Genomic DNA, 23,459 nt, shown 5'->3' with positions numbered 1-23,459 from the left:
ATTTGTTATATTGTGTTTAATGTGCCTGTAAAGCTACATCAAGTAAACATTTCACTCTTTCAGTCCCGTCACATGTGGCAATTAAACATTTTTGATTCTTGACATTTTACTTCTTTCCTGCAACCACATTCAAAAATGTGCCAGAAAAACGGTAACTTACCAAGCATCGTTTCATTTGGAAAGACTGGACCTTAACAGTCTGAACAGCTTCATCAAGCAACTTTTCCTGCTCATCCTGAGGAGACTGCTGAGTCGTAGGCTGCCAAACAATAGAATGACCATTAAGATAAAAAAATTACAATCAACAAGTTCTGCTTCACAAAGACACACATGAACTCTCACCAGTTATGTTACCTTTTCACACTTATCTCCTCCTGTGAAGATTCTCAGATTTTCCTGATTGCAACCCATTTCCCCAAACTCAATGCTCACATTCTATTGACCCAAACCAATCTACTTTAGATGTATGGGGCTGACTTTGCAGACAAATACCAGGAATCCACAGTCAAGGTCTTGGATGAATGTAGCAACTCAGCAGATAAATGAGATAACATGGAATAACAGATCTAGTCCCAGTTACTGGAAACTTACCTAATCAAGTAACAGCCCTAACTTGGATATTTAAGATTCTGCTGAAAAGTCCTTAACCCAAAACTATCAAGGGATGTCCAACTTGCTGCATATTTAACTTTTATTTCAGATTTTCAGCATTGTCCTTGTGACTTTGTGCAGCCTAAGATTTTCGTGGTTTTCAAATACTCCTTTCATTCGGAAGCATTTAATTATGCATTTCATTTTAAAGCTTTTGAAAAATTACCAAAGCACTAAATTAAAAACACTATAGTATATAAATGAAGTTAACATAGCAACAAATTCAACAAAGGCTATGACAGGTGGAATGATAAAGTGAGAGATCATCCATTTTGGCTGCAAGAATAAAGATTTGATATTTTGATATACCAAGATTTGTTCAAGCATAGTTAGCATGGAGATAAAACAAGTGTGATATTGCCATTTGTTGCAAGGGAAAGAGTACAAAAGTAATGGAAGTATTACCACAAGTGTACAGGCCTGATATCACACCAAGTTCATGATCTGCACAAGGTTTTGTTCAACTTAAAAGAAGTATTTACATTCAAGACGATGTGATCAAGTTGATCATATAGGCATAAAGTAAGCACCTTAGGAGGAAAGATGAAGCCAGTCTTTTGCTTGCATGGGTTTCAAAGTAGGAAATGTGATTTTATTGAAACAATTTGAGGAAGTTGTTGCTGTACAGGGCATTTCCTCTGGGGAATTGGGGGATTTTCATTGGGGTTGAGGAGAGAAGGTGAATTTCACCCACAGAAGATGGGGGATTTATTCTCTCACAGCATGATGAAATACTGAAATTATGTGTCCACCTTGAGACCTTGAGGCTCCTTCATCGTGTATTCAAGGTCAAGATAGATGGATTTTACAAGTTTTGGGAGAATGCTAATGGGGAACTGGCCGGTGACCTGGATATGCTCAGTCATGTTATTGAATGCTGGAGCAGGTTCCATGTACTCGACAGCCTATTCCTGCTCCCATTCATTTACCTTTTCTCTGCACACCTACAAATGTCCGGTGCTAGATCTAATATGTTACAGGATCCAACAGCAAGTTGCTCAGTCCCCGTGCAAAGAAATCTTACCAAGCTTCTGCTACACCTCACGCAGAGAGCAGCTAAAGAGCACCGGTGGGAAATTAATAGCAGAGATTAGTCAAGTTCAGGACTTTTGCATTTTGCAGAATCCCCAAAGTGCTCGCACTTGTGTTTTACTTCCAGCAGCTACAACATAACTGCTAGCAAATTCAGACTATTATCTTTCTTTGGAATATGGCAAAAAATGGACTGCAATTACAGAAAAGGTGCTGGCAATTTGATACACCACCTCCTTGAATCTAAAACTGTGCCCAATTTCTGTCCTTGGTTGATCTCTTTCTACCCTTCTCTCCCCCACTGCCCAACTTACTTTAGGAGAGAATATATGAATGAATAATTGTTGCAATTCATGTCTTATCCATGACCTACCCAAGACAAATTACAGAAGTGGCTTGCTTTCATGATCCATGAGATCTACTGGGCGCCACCACATTTTCCTTTAAGTCAGGGTGCGGTGGAGGCAGGTACTCTGGATGCTTTCAAGAGAGAGCTAGATAGGGCTCTTAAAAATAGCGGAGTCAGGAGGCATCAGTCTGAAGAAGGGTCTCGACCCGAAACCTCGTTATTCCTTTGCTCCATAGATGCTGCCTCACCCGCCGAGTTTCTCCAGCTTTTTTGTCTACCCATTCACACAAGTTCTGTTATCACAATTTCCTCACCCGCTCCCTACACATTAGGGGCAACTTTACAGAGACAAGTTAACCTACAAAGCCAATGCATCTTTGGGATGTGGGAGGAAACGCACACGCTTGCAGGAAGAATGTGCAAATTCAACACAGACAGTGCTCGAGGACAGGATCAAACACAGATCTCTGGTGTGTGAGGCAGCAAGTCTACCAGCTGTGCCACTATATTTTGTTTTCCAACACACAAAATATTATACATTGATAACTCTGGTCACTAAAAAATATAAATTATCCATTTTCAGTCTTAAATTTCCAAGTGATGCTATGTCCCCCTTTACAGCTACTGTATGTTTTAATTCAGTTCAAGACTACAGGCAGTACATTGACCATAAAGTTGCTGCCTAAAAGTGCCAGAGACCCGGAATTAATCCTGAATATGGGTACTTATTTACAGCCAAGAACATGAGACCAGATTGCAATCAAAATGAAGGATTCAAAAATGGAGGAAAAAATTCTATCCTGCAATCAAGACCCCATTCGACAGTCAGGTTTCCAGGGTTCCTTGACACCAATTCAATTCAAGGGAAAACATAATGTGTGGAAGGAATTGCAGATGCCGGTTTAAACCCAAGATAGACACAAAATGCTGGAGTAACTCAGCGGGACAGGTAGCATCTCTGGAGAGAAGGAACAGGTGACGTTTCAGGTCAAGACCCTGCTTCAGACTAGTCAGGTAAGGGAAAGGAGAGAAATAGACAGTGATGTAGAGAGATATAGAATAAATGCATGAAAGATTGGCAGACAGGAAACAAAGAGTAGGGATTAACAGGTTCCTTTCAGAATGGCAGGCAGTGACTAGTGGGGTACTGCAAGGCTCGGTGCTGGGACCGCAGCTATATACAATATACATCAATGATTTGGATGAAGGGATTCAAAGTGACATTAGCAAATTTGCACATGTCACAAAGCTGGGTGGCAGTGTGAACTGTGAGGAGCATGCTATGAGAATGCAGGGTGACTTGGACAGGCTCGGTGAGTGGGTAGATGCATGGCAGATGCAGTTTAATGTGGATAAATGTGAGGTTATCCACTTTGGTAGCAAAAACAGGAAGGCAGATTACTATCGAAATGGTGTCAAGTTGGGAAAAGGGGAAGTAAAATGTGATCTGGGGGTCCTTGTTCATTAGTCAATGAAAGTAAGCATGCAGGTACCGCAGGCAATGAGGAAAGCAAATGGCATGTTGGCCTTTATAACAAGAAGAGTTGAGTATAGGAGCAAAGAGGTCCTTCTGCAGTTGTATAGGGCCCTAGTGAGACCACACCTGGAGTATAGTGTGCAGTTTTGGACTTTCTTGCTATTGAGGGAGTGCAGCGGAGGTTTACAAGGATAATTCCCGGGATGGCGGGACTGTCATATGCTGAGAGAATGGAGCGGCTGGGCTTGTATAATCTGGAGTTTAGAAGGATGAGAGGGAATCTTATTGAAACATATAAGATTATTAAGGGTTTGGACATGCTAGAGGCAGGAAACATATTCCCGATGTTGGGGGAGTCCAAAACCAGGGGCCACAGTTTAAGAATAAGGGGTAAGCCATTTAGAACAGAGACGAGGAAACTTTTTCTCACAGAGAGTTGTGGGCCTGTGGAATTCTCTGCCTCAGAGGGCGGTGGAGGCCAGTTCTCTGGATACTTTCAAGAGAGAGCTAGATAGGGCTCTTAAAGATAGCGGAGTCAGGGGATATGGGGAGAAGACAGGAACGGGGTACTGAATGGGGATGATCAACCATGATCACATTGAATGGCGGTGCTGGCTCGAATGGCCAAATGGCCTACTCCTGCACCTATTGTCTATTGTATGCAAAAAATTAACGATGATAAAAGAAACAGGCCATGTATAGAGAAATCAATATTCATACCACTGTCGAGACCAAACGTAGACTAAGCGATCGTTTTTCTGAACACCTTCGCTCAGTTCACCTGGACCTACCTGATCTCTTGGTTGCCAAACACTTTAATTCCCCTTTCCATTCCCATTGACCTTTCTGTCCTAGGCCTCCTCCATTGTCAGAGTGAGGCTAAACACAAATAGGAGGAACAGCATCTCATATTTCACTTGGGCATCTTACAACTCAGTATAACCCCTGCATTCCCCCTCGCTCCATGCTTCCCCTACCCAAGTCGCACCAGGTTCACGTTCTCACCTAGCAATCAGCCGACAATGGCCTGTTTCCTTTAACATCGTTACTTTTTTGCATATCTTTCATTCATTTGTTCTATATCTCTCATTTCCATTTCCCCTGGCTAGTCTGAAGAAGGGTCTTGACCCAAAACATCACCCATTCCTGCTCTCCTGAGATGCTGCCTGTCCCGCTGAGTTCACTCCAGCATTTTGTGTCTATCAAGGGAAAACATATCTGGTTGGCTTCACACCTGCAGAAAGAAAAAGGCATTTACTCATTGGAGCTCAGTCTTAGCCCACAGCAAGAGTTCTTTCGGCAGTGTCTCATCTATCAGCTGCTTCAGTGACCTTTGCACCAGAAAGTTAAAAAATGCATAAGTTCAGTAAAGATTCTGAAGTGTTGAGTTCCAAGCACAGCTCCACAGATAATTAAGCAATCCATGCTCTCATGTATCATGGTTTGACATCCAGACAATGGTTGATAAATGACAAACATCATTGCCACACAATTACCAGTTCTAACAAGAGATTATGACTAACTAGCCTTGACACCTCAGCAACAGCAAGCCCATCAAATGACACCATGGAATACCAAGAAGCCAAAGAAATCCAGTGCAGGGAATCAAAAATAAAACAAGATGCTGGAAATAAACAGCGGGATAAACCAGGTGACCTATTAGCAGAAGTGACTAGTCCTGATGAAAACTGAGAAAGGGGTTCAAAACAATAGTAAGTACACAGACATATGACTGAAAATGATGGAGCTAGAGAGACAAACGGTGGTAGTGCGTATTTCTATTCTCATTTGAGATTTCTGGTATTTGCAGTATTTTGCTTCAGTAAATTATATCCCATTCTACATTTCCATTACCTGCATCATTTAACTTGTCAAACATCCAGTTTTTTGATGAGTTACCATTTTATCTCGCTGACAATTGAAATGGCTCAGGTCATCACCCCAAACCATTCTATAAGCTTAGTTATTCCATTTCACCCCAACGTAGACACACCCTGAATTACGGTGACATCATCATAAGTTCATAAATGATAGGAGCAGAATTAGGCCGTTCAGCCCATCGTCTACTCACCACTAAATCATGGTTGATCTATCTTTCCCTCAACCCCAATCCTGCCTTCTCTCAATAACTCCTGACACCCATATTAATCAAGAGTCTAACTATCTCGGCCTGAAAAATATCCATTGATTTGGCCACCACAGCCTTCTGTGGCAATGAATTCCACAGATTCACTACTCAGACTATAGAAATTCCACCTCATCTCTTTCGTAAAGGAATGTCCTTTTATTCGCTGCTCCTAGAATCACCCACTAGTGGAAACATCCTCTCCACATCCACCCTATCCAGGCCTTTAAGTTTGCCAATTATACCACTTGGTTACTGGATCTACAACAACAATGCAATGAAGTACGGGAAAGAGATCAAGAACTTAATGTCTCATGGGGTCAAAACAATAATCAAGCCCTTAATGTCAGCAAGATGCTTGGGAGGAAGTGAGGGGGTGAACAAAACCATGTCCTTATCAACAGTGCTGCTGTAGAGATTCAAGAGAGTTTATAAAGGAATCAAATCAAATCAAATATTGTCATGTGTCCCAGATAGGACAATGAAATTCTTGCTTTGCTTCAGCACAACAGAATATAGTAGGCATAAATAAATACAGAACAGATCAGTGTGACCATATACCAATGAGTATATATATATACACACATAAATAACAGATAAAGTGCAATGGGCTATTTAACGATCAGAGTTTTGTTGAGTTGAGTTTAATAGCCTGATGGCTGTGGGGAAGTAGATATTCCTGAATCTGGATTCCTGAACTTGCAAATTTCAGGCTCCAGTACTTTCTACCTGAAGGCAGCGGGGAGATGAGTAAGTGGCCAGGATGGTATGGGTCTTTGATGATAAATATATACGATACATAAACCATGCGAAGAAAATCATCCGACGTTTTCGGAGGCTATACAAATTATTCAATACAGTCTACATACATTGCTCAAATTTCACAAATCTGTCCCCCACCCTTGTCACTCAAGTGGCCCACTGGGGTGAAATCCCTTCCCTTATTTTGAGGGGCGTCTCCACCATACCCTGCCCCCCATGTCCAGCAGCGGAAGGACCCTAGACTGTGGTCCTCCTCCACCGAGCCTTGGCGTTGGCTGCACCGAGCTTTAGTGCATCCCTCAGCACGTACTCCTGCAGTCTGCAGCGGGCCAGTCTGCAACATTCCCTGACGGACATCTCGCTCCGCTGGGTGGTGAACAACGCTCGGGCAGACCAAAGAGCGTCTTTCACCGAGTTGATGACCTTCCAGCAGCACACGATGTCAGTCTCTGAATGCGTCCCTGGGAACAGTCCGTAAATCATAAAGTCCTCTGTGACGGAGCTGTTTGGAATAAACCGTGACAGGGACCCTTGCATACCTCTCCAGACTCTCTTTGCAAATCCACACTCTGCAAAGAGGTGGGAAACCGTCTCCTCTCCATAGCAGCCGTCCCGAGGGCAACGTGCGCTGGTAGTGAGGTTCCGACGGTGCAAGAAGGATCTAACTGGGAGGGCTCCCCTCATCGCCAGCCAAGCCAGGTCTTGGTGCTTGTTGGTGAGTTCCAGCGATGATGCATTTTGCCAGACAAGCTGGGCAATCTGCTCTGGGAACCACGCTACCAGATCCATGGAGTCCTGTCCCTGCAATGCCTGCAGGACGTTCCGTGCTGACCACTGCCCGATGGACATGTGGTCACAGGTGTTGGTCCGGAAGAACCTTTCCACAAACGACAGATGGGGCGGCAATGTCCAGCTGACTGGCACATTGCATGGCATCTGCGTCAGGCCCATCCTTCGTAACACCGGGGACAGGTAGAACCTCAGCAGGTAGTGTCACTTGGTGCCCACGTGCCTTGGCTCTACATTCCGCCTGATGCAGCCACACACAAAGGTGGCCATCAGGGTGAGGGCAACGTTGGGCACACTTTTACCCCCGTTGTCTGCCGACTTGTGCATTGTGGCTCGTCACACCCGGTCAATCTTTGACCCCCAGATGAATTGGACGACGGCCCGGGTGATCCTTGTGGCGAGGGAGGGACAGGCCACACTTGCGCCAAGTACAGCAGCCCCGCGAGCACCTCACACCTGATGACCAAATTTTTCCCCGTTATGGAGAGGGAGCGTTGCCTCCACAGCTCCAGCTTCTTCCCCACCTTGGCTATCCGCTCCAGCCAATTCTTGTCACACGCTTCAGCCCCACCGAACCAGATCCCCAGCACCTTCTAGAAGTCAGACTTGATGGTGAAGTGGCGGAAGATCAGTCGGGCAAGTTGCCAAAGAGCATGGCCTCGCTCTTCCTGCCCTGGCTCCTGTGGCCGACTCAAACTGGTCGCAGATGCTGATCAATCTGCGGACCGACCCTGGATCCGAGCAGAAGACGGCAACATCGTCCATGTACAGGAAGGTTTTGACTTGAGTGCCCCCACTGCCTGGCAATGTCACTCCTCTTATGCTCGCATCCTTCCTGATGGACTCGGCAAAAGGTTCAATACAGCAGTCTAACAAGACAGGGGAGAGAGGGCAACCCTGCCTGACTCCAGATCTGACAAGGAAACTGTCTGATTCCCACCCATTGATTTGGACTTCACTACGGATATTGGTGTAGAGCAGTTTGAACCAATTTCGGATTCCCTCCCCAAAACCCATTTTGGAGAGCACGTCCCCCATGTACGTGTGCGATATCCTATCAAAGGCCTTCTCCTGGTCCAAGCTGACTAGGCAGGCATCCACCCGTCTATCCTGCATGTAGGCAATTGTATCTCTCAGCAGCGCTAGGCTGTCTGAGATTTTCCTGCCAGGTACAGCACAGGTTTGGTCCGGGTGGATCACCTGTACCGGAGCAGACCTGACCCGGTTGGCAATGGCCTTAGACAGGATCTTGTAATCAACATTCAACAACGTGATGGGTCTCCAATTCCTTATATCCTTCATCTCCCCCTTCTGCTTGTAGATTAGGGTGATGCTGCCCTTCCTCATGGAGTCTGACATGCTACCGGCTAGAAGCATGTCGTTGTACACTTCCAGCAGGTCCAGGTCCACCCATTCCCAGAGCCGAATACAACTCGGCCGGTAAGTCATCGCTTCCGGGTGTTTTACTCGAGTCAAAGGAACGGATGGAGCCAGTCAGCTCCTCTAGGGTCAATGGTTGGTGCAGACTCTCCTGCTTGCTGTCCTCCAAGACCTCCGTGATAGAGGACAGTAAGTTCTGGGAGGCGGTGCTGTTTGTGGCCTTTTTGTCGTACAAATCCGTGTAAAAGGATTTGCAGATCCTCAGCATGTCCGCCTGCAATGTTACCAAGCCGTCCTCCTCCCTAAGAATGTTCATCACAGAGCTCCCCCTGTGAACCTTACGGAAGAAGAAGCGTGAGCACATCTCATCCTGCTCCAACTGGCGGACCCTGGATCGGAAGATGATCTTGGAGGATTCAGAGGTAAAGAGCCGAGCTTGCCGGTCCTTCACCTCTCTAAGTTCCTCCCTCACATCCCCCCCTCTCGACTGCAGAAGGAGCAGTTGCTGCAAATCTGTCTGCAGTTGACACAATTCCCTTTAACTGTCTTGCTCTCTGAACCCCTTTAAATATGAAGAACCTCTTAATGTTCTCCTTGGTTGCTTCCCACCAGAGTGTCGGGGAGTCAAAGAGGGGCTTCACCGTTCTCCAACATGCGTAGTCCCTCTTTAGCTCCTCAATGTACTCTGGGGTCAACAGCTTCACATTTAACTTCCACGTCCCTCTGCCTGCCTTCCGGTCCTCCTGTAGGTGACAGGAAGCCTGAAGGAGGCAGTGGTCAGAGAAGAACACTGGCGTGAGGTTGGTGTGTCTGACCGTGACGGCCTTCGTCGTGAAGAGGAAGTCTATCCGGGACCGGACTGAACCGTCCGATCTCGACCAGGTGAAACGCGGCTGGGACCCGCCTGCAGGGTCGTTGAAGGCGTAGTGCAGTTTTGCATCTTTTACCGTTTCATCTGTAGTCAATGAATAACAGCCTGACATATGAGTTTTTGTTGTCCAAGGGGTCCAGAGCGGAGTGGAGAGCCAGCGAGATCGCATCCACCATTGATCTGTTGTGGCGGCAAGCGAGTTGATTTGCGCCATGATCAACCTCTCAAAGCACTTCATCACCACCGACGTTAGTGTCACTGGTCGATAGTCATTGAGGCACATCACCTTGCTCTTCTTGGGCACCGGTACAATTGATGCCCTTGGGCACCGATATAATTGATACGTTGATTCAAGATTTTCTTGAATCTTGAATCAATGTTCTTCAGAGATGCTGCCTGACCTGCTGAGTTACTCCAGCTGTCTTTTTTGTATAAACCAGCACGAGCGGTGCTTGTATTGCTCAATTATATCCTATTTCTCTTTTTTTCAAAAGTTTGCATATATTTAGAGTTCAAAATATTAGGTTTTAAAACCTTTTGCTATCATTTGGTAGTATCACATTTTTATTAATCCAATTAAGTACAAATCAACTAAACTATAGCATGCACAGTTCATTTCAAAAATGCTCCATGAGGAAATTACAATTGCATAATTACAACCAGCTTCCCTAGAAATTTGAAATTGTTCAACAGCCAAATCACCATAGGAGATATTATTGGCAATGATATTTTACCTTGTTGAAGCATCGTTGCTGAAATCAGTATGATTTTGCTTATTTACAACATTTGAAAAATATACAATTTTTCATCAAGTACAGCAGAATTGCATAAAAGCAGACAGCACTTTCTAAATAATTGAGGAGTCATGATTGAAAGGACATCTGAAGTAAATAAATCCAGCAGAATATGCTGGTGTGAACAGTTTACATACCAGCTCTATTCACTGACATCTATAATTCAACATAAAACAAATAACCCCATACTGCCAAACTTGTATTTATTGACCAGGAACAAACAGCACTCAGCATTACTGATGCTAATTCTTAGGTTCATGGGAAAGGAACCTGCAAATAATGCATATTATTTTGCCATTGTCTAAAAGTAATTACTTTCAAGCTAGAATGATTAAAGACAGACGAGTTCCATAAGAGTCAGCAAGAAGCTACAAACATATGGCGGCAGGTTGGGTGTTCCAACCCTCGTATGTCTTAATGATCTTAAGTGTAGCAAAAATGATGACATGGATAATAAACATATGCATAATAAATCTCACACACATTGAGCGGACGGTGCTGGGGCTGGTCCTATTACAAACCAATCTGCTACACATCTTGTTTAAAGAGATGCTACTATGAAGCAAATATAATCTAGTTAGACATTAGCTGCTGTTACTGGGGATTGAAGTATACTTCTAAGATTCCTTCCTGCATGCAGATTTACCATTCAAACTCTTGACATTTGCATTTGGAATGGGTGCAACATCTGCAAGCGTGCATTTGATGCAATTGCAGGTCTTTAGACATACGAGAGTGCAGCAAAGAGAACAAGAGAAAAAGAACATTCTGCCAGATATCACTCGTTTCAAACCAACTACTTAAAAGTAGAGAAATACCTGGCTCCCACTCACTCTGCATAGACAAACTTACGAAGTACAAAAGCATGAAAATCCCACAAAGTAACTGCAGTTACTGGTTTACACAAAAGGACACAAAATGCTTTAACTCAGCAGGTCAGACAGCATCTCTAGAGAACATAGAATGGTGGCGTTTCAGATCAGAAACCTTCTTCAGTCTGAAGACAGGTCCAATCCAAAACGTCAGCTGTCCATGTTCTCCAGAGATGCTGCCTGATCCACTGAGTTACTGCAACACTGTGTCTTTTCCAATAAAGGAAAGCTGTTTTGACTGCAATCCAACTTCTAATTTGAGTATGAAATTATTCAATTTCTGTTTAAAACGTCTTAACAAAACATTTAAAATTCAACCTGCATCTCATTTCTAAAGCAACATCGTTATCTGGGAAGAAACACTAGTTTTGGCATCTGAAAACCTTGGAAACAACTGTTTTTAACATCCGCAAACTACAAATGTTTGCAAGTCCCAATTCAATATATGTCAAATGGGAAAGGAAAAATATAGAAACAATTATAAAATTGCCCTACATATAGGAATGTTTAATACATCAAATATTCTTCAAACTTTCATTTCAAATTGGGTCTAATTAAATGTTCTTTTACTTATGTCCAATTATTATTTAATGGATACATTGCAAATTCTATATAGTGAAGAGTCAAATTGAATGTTCCAAACCAACATGTACATACAAGGCGTTTCGGCCCGAAACGTTACCTATTTCCTTCGCTCCATAGATGCTGTTGCACCCGCTGAGTTTCTCCAGCATTTTTGTGTACATACAAGGAATTGGTTTAGAAACATAGAAAAATAGGTGCAGGAGTAGGCCATTTGGCCCTTTGAGCCAGCACCGCCATTCAATATGATCATGGCTGATCATCTAAAATCAGTATCCCGTTCCTGCTTTTACCCCATATCCCTTGATTCCTTTAGCCCTAAGAGCTTTTGAAAACATCCGGTGAATTGGCCTTCACTGCTTTCTGTGGCAGAGAATTCCACAGATTCACAACTCTCTGGGTGAAGAGGTTTTTCCTCATCTCAGTCCTAAATGGCCTACCCCTTATTATTAAACTGAGATCCCTGGTTCTGGATTCCCCCAACATCAGGACCATTTTTCCTGCCCAATCCTTTAAGAATTGTATACATTTCTATAAGATCACCTCTCCTCCTCCTAAATTCCAATGAATACAAGTCCAGCCAACCCATTATTTCAACATATGTCATTCCCGCCATCCCTGGAAATAATTTGGTGAATCTACGCTGCACTCCCTCAATAGCAATAATGGCCTTCCTCAAATTAGGAGACCAAAATTGCACACAATACTCCAGGTGCAGTCTCACAAGGGCCCTGTACAACTGCAGTAGGTCCTCCTTGCTCCTAAACTCAAATCCTCTCGCAATGAAAGCCAACGTGCCTTCTTCACTGCATTTCTTCACTGTGGTTCATCTACATTCTACACACAATAGCGAAAGTGTTAGCGGTGGACAATAACTCACATTGGTAAGTGATAATCCCACAATCATTCAATTTGACATGGTTCAGATGCTGACATTTACTAGACAGGGTGAGCAAAGGTTCAAACGTGACATACTTCTGCTGTTTATGAATTAATAACACTTTAAAATACTCAAGATGACCCAGACATTTGTTTACTCTAGTTGCACCTATGATGAATGCCAATATTTGGTATTCAAATGCACTAAGACGTAATTAACGCCCACTTTGAAACAGACTGTAGTTTCTGTATGAGCCTGTACCAAATTACAGAATGTTGTGTCTCAACGAAGGGGACATTTAAGATGAGGGGAGAATAAAAGACTTGCAGGTCAAGCTTGAACTAAATTCCCATCAGAATTGATGACACATAAGGAGCAGGTTACCTATAAAGGCCAAATAATGCCAGATTAATCCAGGAGTCCTCTTAGTTCGGAAAATACAATCAATTTAACCCTTCCTCTTTTATCACCGTCGTTTAATCAGCTGCCATTTGGCTTCCTCGTTTATAAACCCAGTCACTCACTCACTATCCCCGGCGGCCTCAGCTGCTGTCAGCAGCGAGCCCTGAAGGTGCAGGCCGAGGCCGGGCCCAGCCCAGCAACGCCCATTCACCAGGTTGAGTGGCGAGAGCTCGGAGGGCCGGCGGCTGCGGCGGCTGCTGCTTCCCCCTTCAGCCCGGATCAGATCAGAACAGGGCCCGTCATTATCGAGAGAGAACCCCGGCTCCACAGGCCTCGGGGTTAATGCGCCAACACACACACACTCACTCACCATGGTCGCGGTGCTGAGCGGAGCGGGCGGGCGAGCGCGGCGCCAGTCACCTGACACTCAGCGCCTCAGGCCCAAGCCGGAAGCCCCCGCCCATCCACCCCGCCCCCCCCCTCGGATGATTGACGCGCGCACCGACCATTCACAGGCCGCGATGCCCACGCGTCACCGCCACCGCGCCAATCAGCCGCGGAGGGGAGAGGGGCGGGTGCAGGATACCCAACGGCTTCCGGTGCCTGCCCCCGCCTGACCAATGGCGGGTCAGGCTGCGGGTGATGGACGGCCGGCGCGTCCAATGGGCGGCCAGCGGCGTTTGGGCGGGAGATCACGGCAGCGGGCGGCCGGCGGTGTGTGTGTGCATGTGTGCGCGAGCGGCTGTGAGGCGGCGGCAGATGGAGCGGGACGTGGTCGGGCGACTGGCGCTGCGGCTCGGTCTGCAGGCCCGTAATGTCGTGGGGTGAGTGCCGGACGTCTCGACCCGAAGCGTCACCCATTTCCTTCGGCCCAACCTGCCCATACTGACCAACCCGCCTGCGTTTGTCCCATATCCCTCCAAACCTGTCCTATCCATGTACCTGTCTAAATGTCGTTTAAAAGATGGTCCCTGCCTCAACAATTCCACACGCCCACCTGTTGCCACACTGGTGTCACTGTCACCTGCTGACCCATTTGAGTTTAGTTTAGTTTATTGTCACGTGTACTGAGGTACAGTGAAAAACTTTTTTGTTACGTGCTATCCAGTCAGCGGAAAGACAATACATGATTACAATCGAGCCGTCCACAGTGTACAGATACATGATAACGGTATGATGACCTGAAACATCACCTATTCCTTCGCTCCATAGATGTTGCCGCACCCGCTGAGTTTCTCCAGCATTTTTGTCTTCCATGATAAAGGAATAACGTTTAGTGCAAGGTAAGGTCCAGTAACGCCTGATTAAACATAGTCCGAGGGTCTCCAACGAGGTAGATGTGAGATCAGGACCGCTGACATCCATGTATCCCGGAGAGCTGCACGTGTGGAGAGAGTATCCTTGGGAGCCGCGGCATGTAGACTGAGGACCCGCCCGGCAGGCCCCGCCCGCTGCGGACAGAGGACTCATGCCGTTAACCGGAACCTGCACAGAAAGCCCAGCTCGCCCGCCGTAGATCGAACCACAACTGGAGGGCCGGTAAACAGACCGGCTGTGGAAGAGTGCATCGACAGGGGAGTGGACCGCTGGAGGCCCTGCAGCTGCCTGGGGCTTGGCTGGACCGGACGCCGCTCCAAGAAGCCGAGCGTGTGGACGGCACATGGCCTACCGCAGTGGAGCAGATGCGGAGTGTCAGATCCTCGCCGTGAACCGAATGTAATAAATGCGCTTCGTGGACGCTGAACATAAACGCCTTGTTTTATTCGTCTGCCATTCCTTTACATCCTGGCAACATGAGTCCTCTGACCTTTCTGACTCATAGTAACACATAATGCACTTAAATACAACGTCAGTTACCATGACATCCTTCCCTTACCAAACAAAAAGTATATCCGCATCATCATACTGTAAACTGAACATTCCAACATCATTTGGGATATGGTATTCGTTACATTGATAACACATAATTTTCACATGTCGATAGTCCTCTTATCTCTTGGGTGTTGGAATGTTTTGGTCTGACCACTGCCTCTGTTTGCACTGGTACTGAATTCTGATCTGTTCCACCAGTTCATCATCTCAATCTGGTTTCGCATAGTCTCCTAGTTGCACAGACTCGTACATTCTTGGTGCTCAATTTGATAGTCCTGTGTCTGATCCTCCACAGTCTTAATTTTTAAGAAGGAACTGCAGATGCTGGAAAAATCGAAGGTAGTTAAAAAATGCTGGAGAAACAGCGGGTGAGGCAGCATCTATGGAGAGAAGGAATAGGCGACGGGTACCATGAATAATGATATCATCTGAGATGTTTGCAGATCCAGAAATCCCTTGAATTACCTTGTGAATTTCATATTGTTAAATCTCTGGTGTGGAATTGACTCCGAACAACAACCTCATATCGGTAGAGTCTGCAATGTGTGACAAGGTCTATCTCATGTCCACGCAAAGCCTTATCGCTCCGTTTGGTTTTGGTACTATTACAACTTTTCTGTGGGATGCCACAAGGCTCCATCCTTGGCCCCATTCTCTTTTCTCTGTACATGCTTCCCCCTCGGCCAAGTCATTCAAAGGCACGGCATTTCTTTCCACTGCTATGCAAATGACACACAGCTCTATCTCCCCCTGAAACCCAACAACCGGTCAAATTTAAGCAGCCTCATGCACTGCCTTGGGGACATAAAATGTTGGATGGCACAGAACTTCCTCCAACTAAACGAGAGCAAGTCTGAGGTCATCCTACTCGGCCCCTCCGACTCCATCAAAACGATAACAGGCAGCCTTGGAAGCCTAACCTCCTTAGTCAAACCGCACGTCAAAAACCTTTTCTCCTTATCCAAATGGAGTTTTTCCTCAATGGTTGTGCTACAGGCTTTACATCCTGGCAACATATGTCCTCTGACCATTCTGACTCGTAGTAACACGTTATATTTACCATGTCAGTTACCATAACATGGAGGACACCGCGGCTACACTTGCCCAGGCTGACTCTGCAACGCCGCCAGGACAACAGGCCTTCATGGTCAGATCAAGATCCCTGCACTTGCAACAACGGGGTCGTGAAAATGGCACCAAACTGGCGACTTCATTTCACTGCACTTTATGTGCAAGTGACAAATAAAACTTGACTTGTATACTGTCTCAGTGTCCTACTGCTATAAACCTGTACTGTCTCTGAGATGCTTATCTAATATGTATTTGCTTATGTATAGTGATACTTGTACTGCACTGTACAAAAATGAATTTCACTGTATCCTAGCACATGTGACAAATAAAGTACCATACCATTCCATAGTTGATGATAGGATGGTTCAGTTACCTTGTTAATCTGAAGGTGTCTCTGAATCTGAAGGTGTTGTTAACTCGTGCCTGATGGGAGAGTGAAGAAGAGGAAGTGAGACTCATCCTTGATTACCACATCCTTTCCACACCAGGGCATCGGAAATGTCCTCGTTCTTCAGGGAACGGGGATTCCCCTCCGCCACCATAGATGAGGCTCGCACCAGGGTCTCATCCATACCCCGCAACACTGCTCTCTCTCCCCATCCCCGCACTCGCAACAAGGGCAGAGTCCCCCTGGTCCTCACCTTTCACCCCACCAGCCGGCAAATACAACACATAATCCTCCGCCACCTCCAACGTGACCCCACCACTCGCCACATCTTCCCATCTCCCCCTATGTCTGCCTTCCGCAAAGACCGCTCCCTCCGCAACTCCCTTGTCAATTCTTCCCTTCCCTCCCGTACCACCCTCTCCCCGGGCACTTTCCGTTGCAACCGCAAGAAATGCAACACCTGTCCCTTTACCTCCCCCCTCGACTCCATTCAAGGACCCAAGCAGTCGTTCCAGGTGCGACAAAGGTTCACCCGTATCTCCTCCAACCTCATCTACTGCATCCGCTGCTCTAGATGTCAGCTGATTTACATCGGGGAGACTAAGCGGAGGTTGGGCGATCGTTTCGCCGAACACCTCCGCTCAGTCCGCAATAACCTACCTGAACTCCCGGTGGCTCAGCACTTCAACTCCCCCTCCCATTCCCAATCCGACCTCTCTGTCCCGGGTCTCCTCCATTGCCAGAGTGAGCAACACCGGAAATTGGAGGAACAGCACCTCATATTCCGCCTGGGTTGCTTGCGTCCCGATGGCATGAACGTTGAATTCTCCCAGTTTTGTTAGCCCTTGCTGTCTCCTCCCCTTCCTTAACCCTCGAGCCGTCTCCTCCCCTCCCCCCCCCCCCCGGGCCCCCCCCCCCCCCCTTTTCCCTCCTTCCCCCCCCCCCCCCCCCCCCCCTATCAGTCTGAAGAAGGGTTTCGGCCCGAAACGTCGCCTATTTCCTTCGCTCCATAGATGCTGCTGAACCCGCTGAGTTTCTCCAGCATTTTTGTGTACCCTCATCCTTGATTATGTTGGTGTCCTCTATAGTTGGGTGTTTTAGTAAATTTAAGGAGGTTGTGTGCAAGTATTATTCTGTGTATATTACTGACGCTACTGTGAAAGGTCGGATTTGGCTTGTATTTGCATTGCCGAAACAGGCACGCACAGTTATTGATTCTCTATTCAAATGGTATGAAAATAAACTTTTGTGTCTTATTCCTCAGGAAAGCAGAAGAGTACTTGCGCTTGTCTGAGGTGAAATGCACAGGGTTTTCTGCACACGTGACAGCAACAAGTGGCGCCGCAATGTGTCTTGATCTTGCAGCAACTTCACTTAAACATCCGCTTGATAAAGTAAGCCTTAAGCATTTAAACCTCAAATAGGGATTCAGCATAAAGATAGTAGATCAATTACATGGCACCCCTCATAATCTCACTCTCCCAAATGAGTGTACAGCTCTGGATTTTTTAACGTGCAGCTAGTGATGTAGTATGGAAAGTAGACAAAATTGCTGGAGAAACTCAGCGGGTGCGGCAGCATCTGTAGAGTGAAGGAAATAGGCAACGTTTCGGCCTGAAACATTGCCTATTTCCTTCGTTCCATAGATGCTGCCGCACCCGCTGAGTTTCTCCAGCAATTTTGTCTACCTTCGATTCTCCAGCATCTGCAGTTCCTTCTTGAACATGTCGTATGGATAACTGAGACTAATTTGCGTACAGAAAGCTACCATCAACAACAACAAAAATAACTGATTGCAAATTTTCAGCAATGGTTGAAGAATAATTCCTCTGCTGGTAACAGTGCAATAGAATAGTTAATGTTTACTTGAAATATCCTACTGGGAAGAAAGGTAATTTATTGTGTAAAATACAAAGTGCTGGAGGAACTGCTGCCCACGGCTCTGGCAGCATCTGGGGAGGGAATGGACAGACAATGTCTCTGAACGGGACCCCTCTTGTCTCCAGTCTCCACTGTAGCGTTGTCCTGTGGGTGAATGCATCTCAGACAGATCTATAAAGAGTGAATATTCTATTGGATTCATAACCAATCAGTTTTAATAATTCCTTTTATTTCAATCTTGTCAAGCATGACAATGCAGTGATTATTTGTTGTTTGTCACTGAGAAGGAAATGATTTGTAATTTCTTATTCTTTGTCAAGGATTTTATCATTAAGCTATCTGGATTGAACAAGACAGTTTACCAGAGCCATCTGAAAGCCTTGGAAAGTATCCTTGGTCTTCATACTCAGCTAGGAATCCGAGATCTGGCAGTGCAGTTCGGCTGTATCGAGGCAGTGGATGCATCCAGTAAAATACTGCAGAGGTAGAATTTCTTCTTTGTTAAAAATATCCTTTGCGCAACGTTCTGAACCTCCTGACTGCAGGCCTCCTTAAGTAATGTCTTTGATAATTTAAAACTTGTCTTATTTGCACTGGTACAGATATTTAAGCCATAATGTAATCTGTTTGGCTGGTCTCCAAGTTTGTTTGTAGCCAATCTGAGCTACTTGCCGTTCTCTTTTGGGTAAAATGTGTATGACTGTTTAGCATGCATCCAGATTTTTTTTAAAGTTCATTGTTTGAATGCAGGAAACTGGCCTGTTACGTTGTAAGATCCCAACGCGTGGGTTATCATGAGCTTGACGTTGACCTGGAAAAGGATAAAAGAAATGAAACCGGTTTATGAAAAGAGAATGCAGTTCTTTTGATGTTTATAATGAATAATTATGTAGCTAGAGGCTGCTATGTGAATGGAAAAAGCAGTCTTCATCCCTTGCAAATGTAAAACAGCGGTTTCATGGTAGCCAAATTAGGCCTGCCTTTGGGGTTTTGTGTTATTTATGCTGTTTGGTGTTGTACTGCAAGATGATTAAGGGAACTCAGTTCTTCACAATTCTTTCAAAGAATCCGTATTAATTATATTTAATTGAAATGTACTCGTATATGACCATTCTCTATCATCGCATCGGGAAGTGGGAAGTATTGCTTTATAGAATTTGAGGAGACATCTCCCAAAATGTAGATCCTCACAATGAAAGCATCACATTACGGACTCGTAGTTGTAAGTTTTAAGATAGATCTTTCTCACAACAAATTCAGATTGAGAATTAGAATCTGCCAAGAAGGCTGTTTCTGACTACATTCAAAATTGGGATTGCTAAATTTTAAGATATTAAGAGAATCTGGGAATGAAGTTAAGGAAGGTTAATTAAGTTACAATTACTGCAGGACAGTGAGACAGGTATTGAACATTGGAGCAGACTTTGGAAGCCAATTGACATATTCCTGCTTTTCTTTTTAATATTTCTTATATTTATGCTCCTTCAGATATGAAAGCAGTCTGTCAGAAGCTCAACAAGATGAGCTTGATTTCTCAAAGCCCCTTTTCACTACTGCGGCTCTATATACTGCATGCAAGTGAGTATCATTGTTGAGGCCCTAATTTCGCAATATGTTTTACATATGTTACACTTTCTGTCTGATATGTCTATATTGTTGATTGTTTATGGAAGTCTAACAAAGGAGCAAAATGTAATCTCAAATTATTTTAATGCAAATTTGCACATCATGTGTAGTTTGTTAGCAAATGGTTATGTTATCATGCCAGTAATGCAATAGCTTGGTCATTTATTTAACTATAGTTGGCTAAAGTTGCTCTAAGGATGGCTCTGGGCATTGAGCTTATCGACTGTGGGTGAATTTACAGTCAACTGGGGCAAAAGGCACGGATCGTGTGGATCCTCTGGATTTGAGGGGAAATTGGGTTCAGGTTGGGTGGAGTGGGATAATAATCCATACATGTCATTAGACATTTACTTTGATAGACTTGCTGACACTGCTTGGAGATATGTGGACACACAGCTGGTCAGCTTAGCACGATAAATCATCCTCCATTTTATTTCCCCCAATCATTTCTGCTCTATTTTCACCCAGTGTGTTATCTTTCGAACATTAACATAGAAACATAGAAAATAGGTGCAGGAGTAGGCCATTCGGCCCTTCGAGCCTGCACCGCCATTCAATATGATCATGGCTGATCATCCAACTCAGTATCCTGTACCTGCCTTCTCTCCATACCCCCTGATCCCTTTAGCCACAAGGGCCACATCTAACTCCTCCTTAAATATAGCCAATGTACTGGCCTCAACTACCTTATGTGGCAGAGAATTCCAGAGATTCACCACTCTGTATGAAAAAAACATTGTGTGGTTTTACAAATAAGCTAGGGTTACTAATTGCAACTAAAGCACAATTAAACGCAAAATGTTTTTGATTCCATCATATTTTTGAAGCCTTGTCAAAAATGTTATTTCACAACAGTATTTGTGAATTTGTCAATGGTACCAAACTAAATTGTAGATTATATTTTAAAATATACTGGATTCACTCAGCAGGTTTGGGTGTAATAAACAAAATTAACATTTTGGGTTGAACACTGTTCATCAGAAGCACTTGACCAGTTCTGATGCAGGGTCTTTGACATAAAGTGTTAATCCTTCCGCAAATGCTGCCTGTACTGCTCTTATTCCAAATTTCCAGCCTCTGGTGTTTTGTTTTTAACTTTTACTAATATTGTGGATTGGTTTGATGCTCTTTAGATGTTTGAAAATCAAGATTGATAAGATCAAGCTTGTTGCTTCATCTGGTGTGAAGAAGGCCATCTTTGATCGACTCTGCTCTCAGATGGAAACGTTTGGGAAAGTTGTTTGCAGTGAGTTTTGAGCACTACTTTGTTAGATTATTTTAAGTACAGTCATTACAACAAAGGTAATAGTGTTTGATTAACAATTGTCTAATTATTCTTCAAAGATGAATCTGCTGAAAAATCTAAACAGAATAAAAGGCAGAGGACATTCCTAGAATTATTAGAAAAGGAGGAAGGTAAGAAATTGTAAACTTTTTTTTTTCTGAGAAATAAAACTCCAAAGTGATTTCCTCACCCCAATCCTCTCAAGAAAAGTCATTTTTACTAGAAGATATGTTTGTCTGTTCATTGAGAGTTATGGATAATGCACCATATTACTATCTAAAGTTTGCATCGGAAAATAGTTAAAGCCTGAATTCTGCTGTGCTGTGATCTTCTGGATTGCTGTTGTGTTCTACATTGTATATGCATCTGAATAGGATCACTGAGCTGTGTGCACTGCTATGAGCAAATCATTTACTAATCTAGCCAGGTTCAAATGGAATCTCGAGCCATGCTTGAAGAGACCAATTATTTATTTTTGTGTCTATCCAATCATTTCTTTGTCCAGTGTATATTTTCTTCAAGCTGACCTGTCGAGTTACTGAACTTACCGTGACATTTCATTACTCATTTTCAATAAATTAAGAGATACTGTTAAAATACTACTTACAATGAATGAACCATTATTTTTGCAAAAAAAAGAATAAAGCTGTTCTAATTGTTAACAGATGAAGAACCAACAGAACCCAAACGGGAAAAAGCCGAACCCGAAGTCACAAAAAAACAGGATTATGAAGACTGGAAAAAGCGAATTCTAGAAAATGCAGCCAAGGCCAAGATGATGAATTCTTAGTTTCTCAACTTGCGTTCAGCTGGAATGCAGCAATTTTACATGGAATAACCTACTGGGTATCAGGGAAGATGCCGATTGTTTTATGACTGTTGACTACATTTTAGAAACCAAGCTTTCAAACTATGACCACATAACTTGTGCAATCCAGTCTGTGGATAGGTTGGCTCGCTTCAATTACAATCATCGTCAGGATACGTAGATTAAAGGGACTTGGCAAACTTTGCAGTTGTGGTTTCACTGCTCAAGGAATCTGTGTAAGGAAGACTTCAGATCCATCTCCTTCTGAAAAATTATCTTTACAATTTTAATTTGCCTTGTGTGCTTTTTAAGAGCCTGCCTGATTTAATATTATTCCTTCAGTTTTATTGATTTTTCAAATTATGTTTTAAATTTAATGATATTTTCAGAGAAATAAAATGGTTTATCATGTCCATGTTTGGGATTCACATGCTGGAATTCTGGAGAAAAAGCATCGGAATGCTCAGCTGGTCAGGTGGAGTGTCTGAAAAGGAAAACGCTCTTCCCCATCTGCATTTGTATTCCACCTTTTTTGTGGAGAGTTAATGTCTCGAGTCAATGACACCTCATTAAAATGCCTGACAACTTATGATATACCTCAGAGAGCGGGAGTGCAAGGAGTGAGCTGATTGCATAGAAACTGCTAGACTTTGTTGCGATCATCTAACAATGTGGTCAAAAAGACCGAACCTGGAGGCGTCCTGTCTTTGTGTGTTGCCCTCGGCACACGCAGTAGTAAACTCACTGTGTCCCCCTCTGTGGTTCCTCCTGATCTTCACCCATCTTCTGAACGGGACTCGTTCCCACAACCATGTGTGTATCCTCTCTCCTGCACCGCCACCTGGTGCAACTTGGCTTCCAGGCCCATAGGAGATATTTATACGCAGATGGTGGTGGGTGCCTGGAACATGCCGCCAGAGGTGGTAGTGGTGACAGATATGATAGTGGCATTTACGAGGCGTTTAGATAGACATATGGAACGGCAGGGAACGGACAGATAGATATGCAACGTGTGCAGGCAGAGATCAGTTTAACTTGGAGTTGTGTTCAGCACAGGCACTTTGGGATGAACAAAGGAGAAGCACTGACTGAAAGTTATTGCCTTCCATCACAGTGAAGAATGTTGATTCCACTGGTGGATGTTCATGTTATATTCTATTGTGTATTGTGCTCTTCCGATTGTGTGGCTGCATGGTAAGTCAAACTCCACTGTACCTTAATCGGTGCATGTGACAATAAATGTGAACGTGATCAAGAAGGAACTGCAGATGCTGGAAAATCTAAGGTAGACAAAAGTGCTGGAGAAACTCAGCGGGTGCAGCAGCATCTATGGAGCCAAGGGGTTTCGGCCCGAAACGTTGCCTATTTCCCAAGGTTTTCGGCTCGAAACGTTGCCTATTTCCCTCGCTCCATAGATGCTGCCGCACCCGCTTCTCCAGCACTTTTGTCTAAATGTGATATTGAAGGGCCTGTTCATATGTTTGTGCTGCCATGTGTTAATAGCTTGTAGGATGGTATGAGATTTCAACGATGACATGACAGGCGCTAACTGTTTATATCAA

The 23,459-nt window shown here is 44.5% G+C and overlaps 2 protein-coding genes across 2 annotated transcripts in view; one reads left to right on the top strand and one right to left on the bottom strand.

Moving 5' to 3' along the window:
* Positions 1 to 13,445, bottom strand: part of vps35 (VPS35 retromer complex component) — a 42,604-nt gene extending 29,159 nt beyond the window's left edge. The window contains exons 1-2 of the mRNA XM_033036422.1: positions 13,337 to 13,445; positions 161 to 259 (exon numbers count right to left, since the gene is read on the bottom strand). Coding sequence (XP_032892313.1) covers positions 161 to 259; positions 13,337 to 13,339 — 102 coding nt within the window. The 5' untranslated portion in view covers positions 13,340 to 13,445. The remainder of the gene's footprint in view (positions 1 to 160; positions 260 to 13,336) is intronic.
* A 230-nt stretch (positions 13,446 to 13,675) lies between these two features.
* orc6 (origin recognition complex subunit 6) lies at positions 13,676 to 22,310 on the top strand. Its single transcript, XM_033036432.1, has 7 exons — positions 13,676 to 13,790; positions 17,562 to 17,691; positions 18,499 to 18,662; positions 19,667 to 19,756; positions 20,938 to 21,050; positions 21,149 to 21,220; positions 21,755 to 22,310. The coding sequence occupies exons 1-7, from the start codon at positions 13,693 to 13,695 to the stop codon at positions 21,877 to 21,879; spliced, it is 792 nt and encodes a 263-aa protein (XP_032892323.1). The 5' UTR covers positions 13,676 to 13,692; the 3' UTR covers positions 21,880 to 22,310.
* Positions 22,311 to 23,459: the final 1,149 nt, after the last annotated feature.

Source organism: Amblyraja radiata, chromosome 17, assembly GCF_010909765.2.
Source record: "Amblyraja radiata isolate CabotCenter1 chromosome 17, sAmbRad1.1.pri, whole genome shotgun sequence".
In the NCBI taxonomy this organism is placed as follows: Eukaryota; Metazoa; Chordata; class Chondrichthyes; order Rajiformes; family Rajidae; genus Amblyraja; species Amblyraja radiata.
The sequence above is the reverse complement of the archived record's forward strand: the minus strand, read 5'-3'. Positions and strand labels throughout refer to the sequence as shown.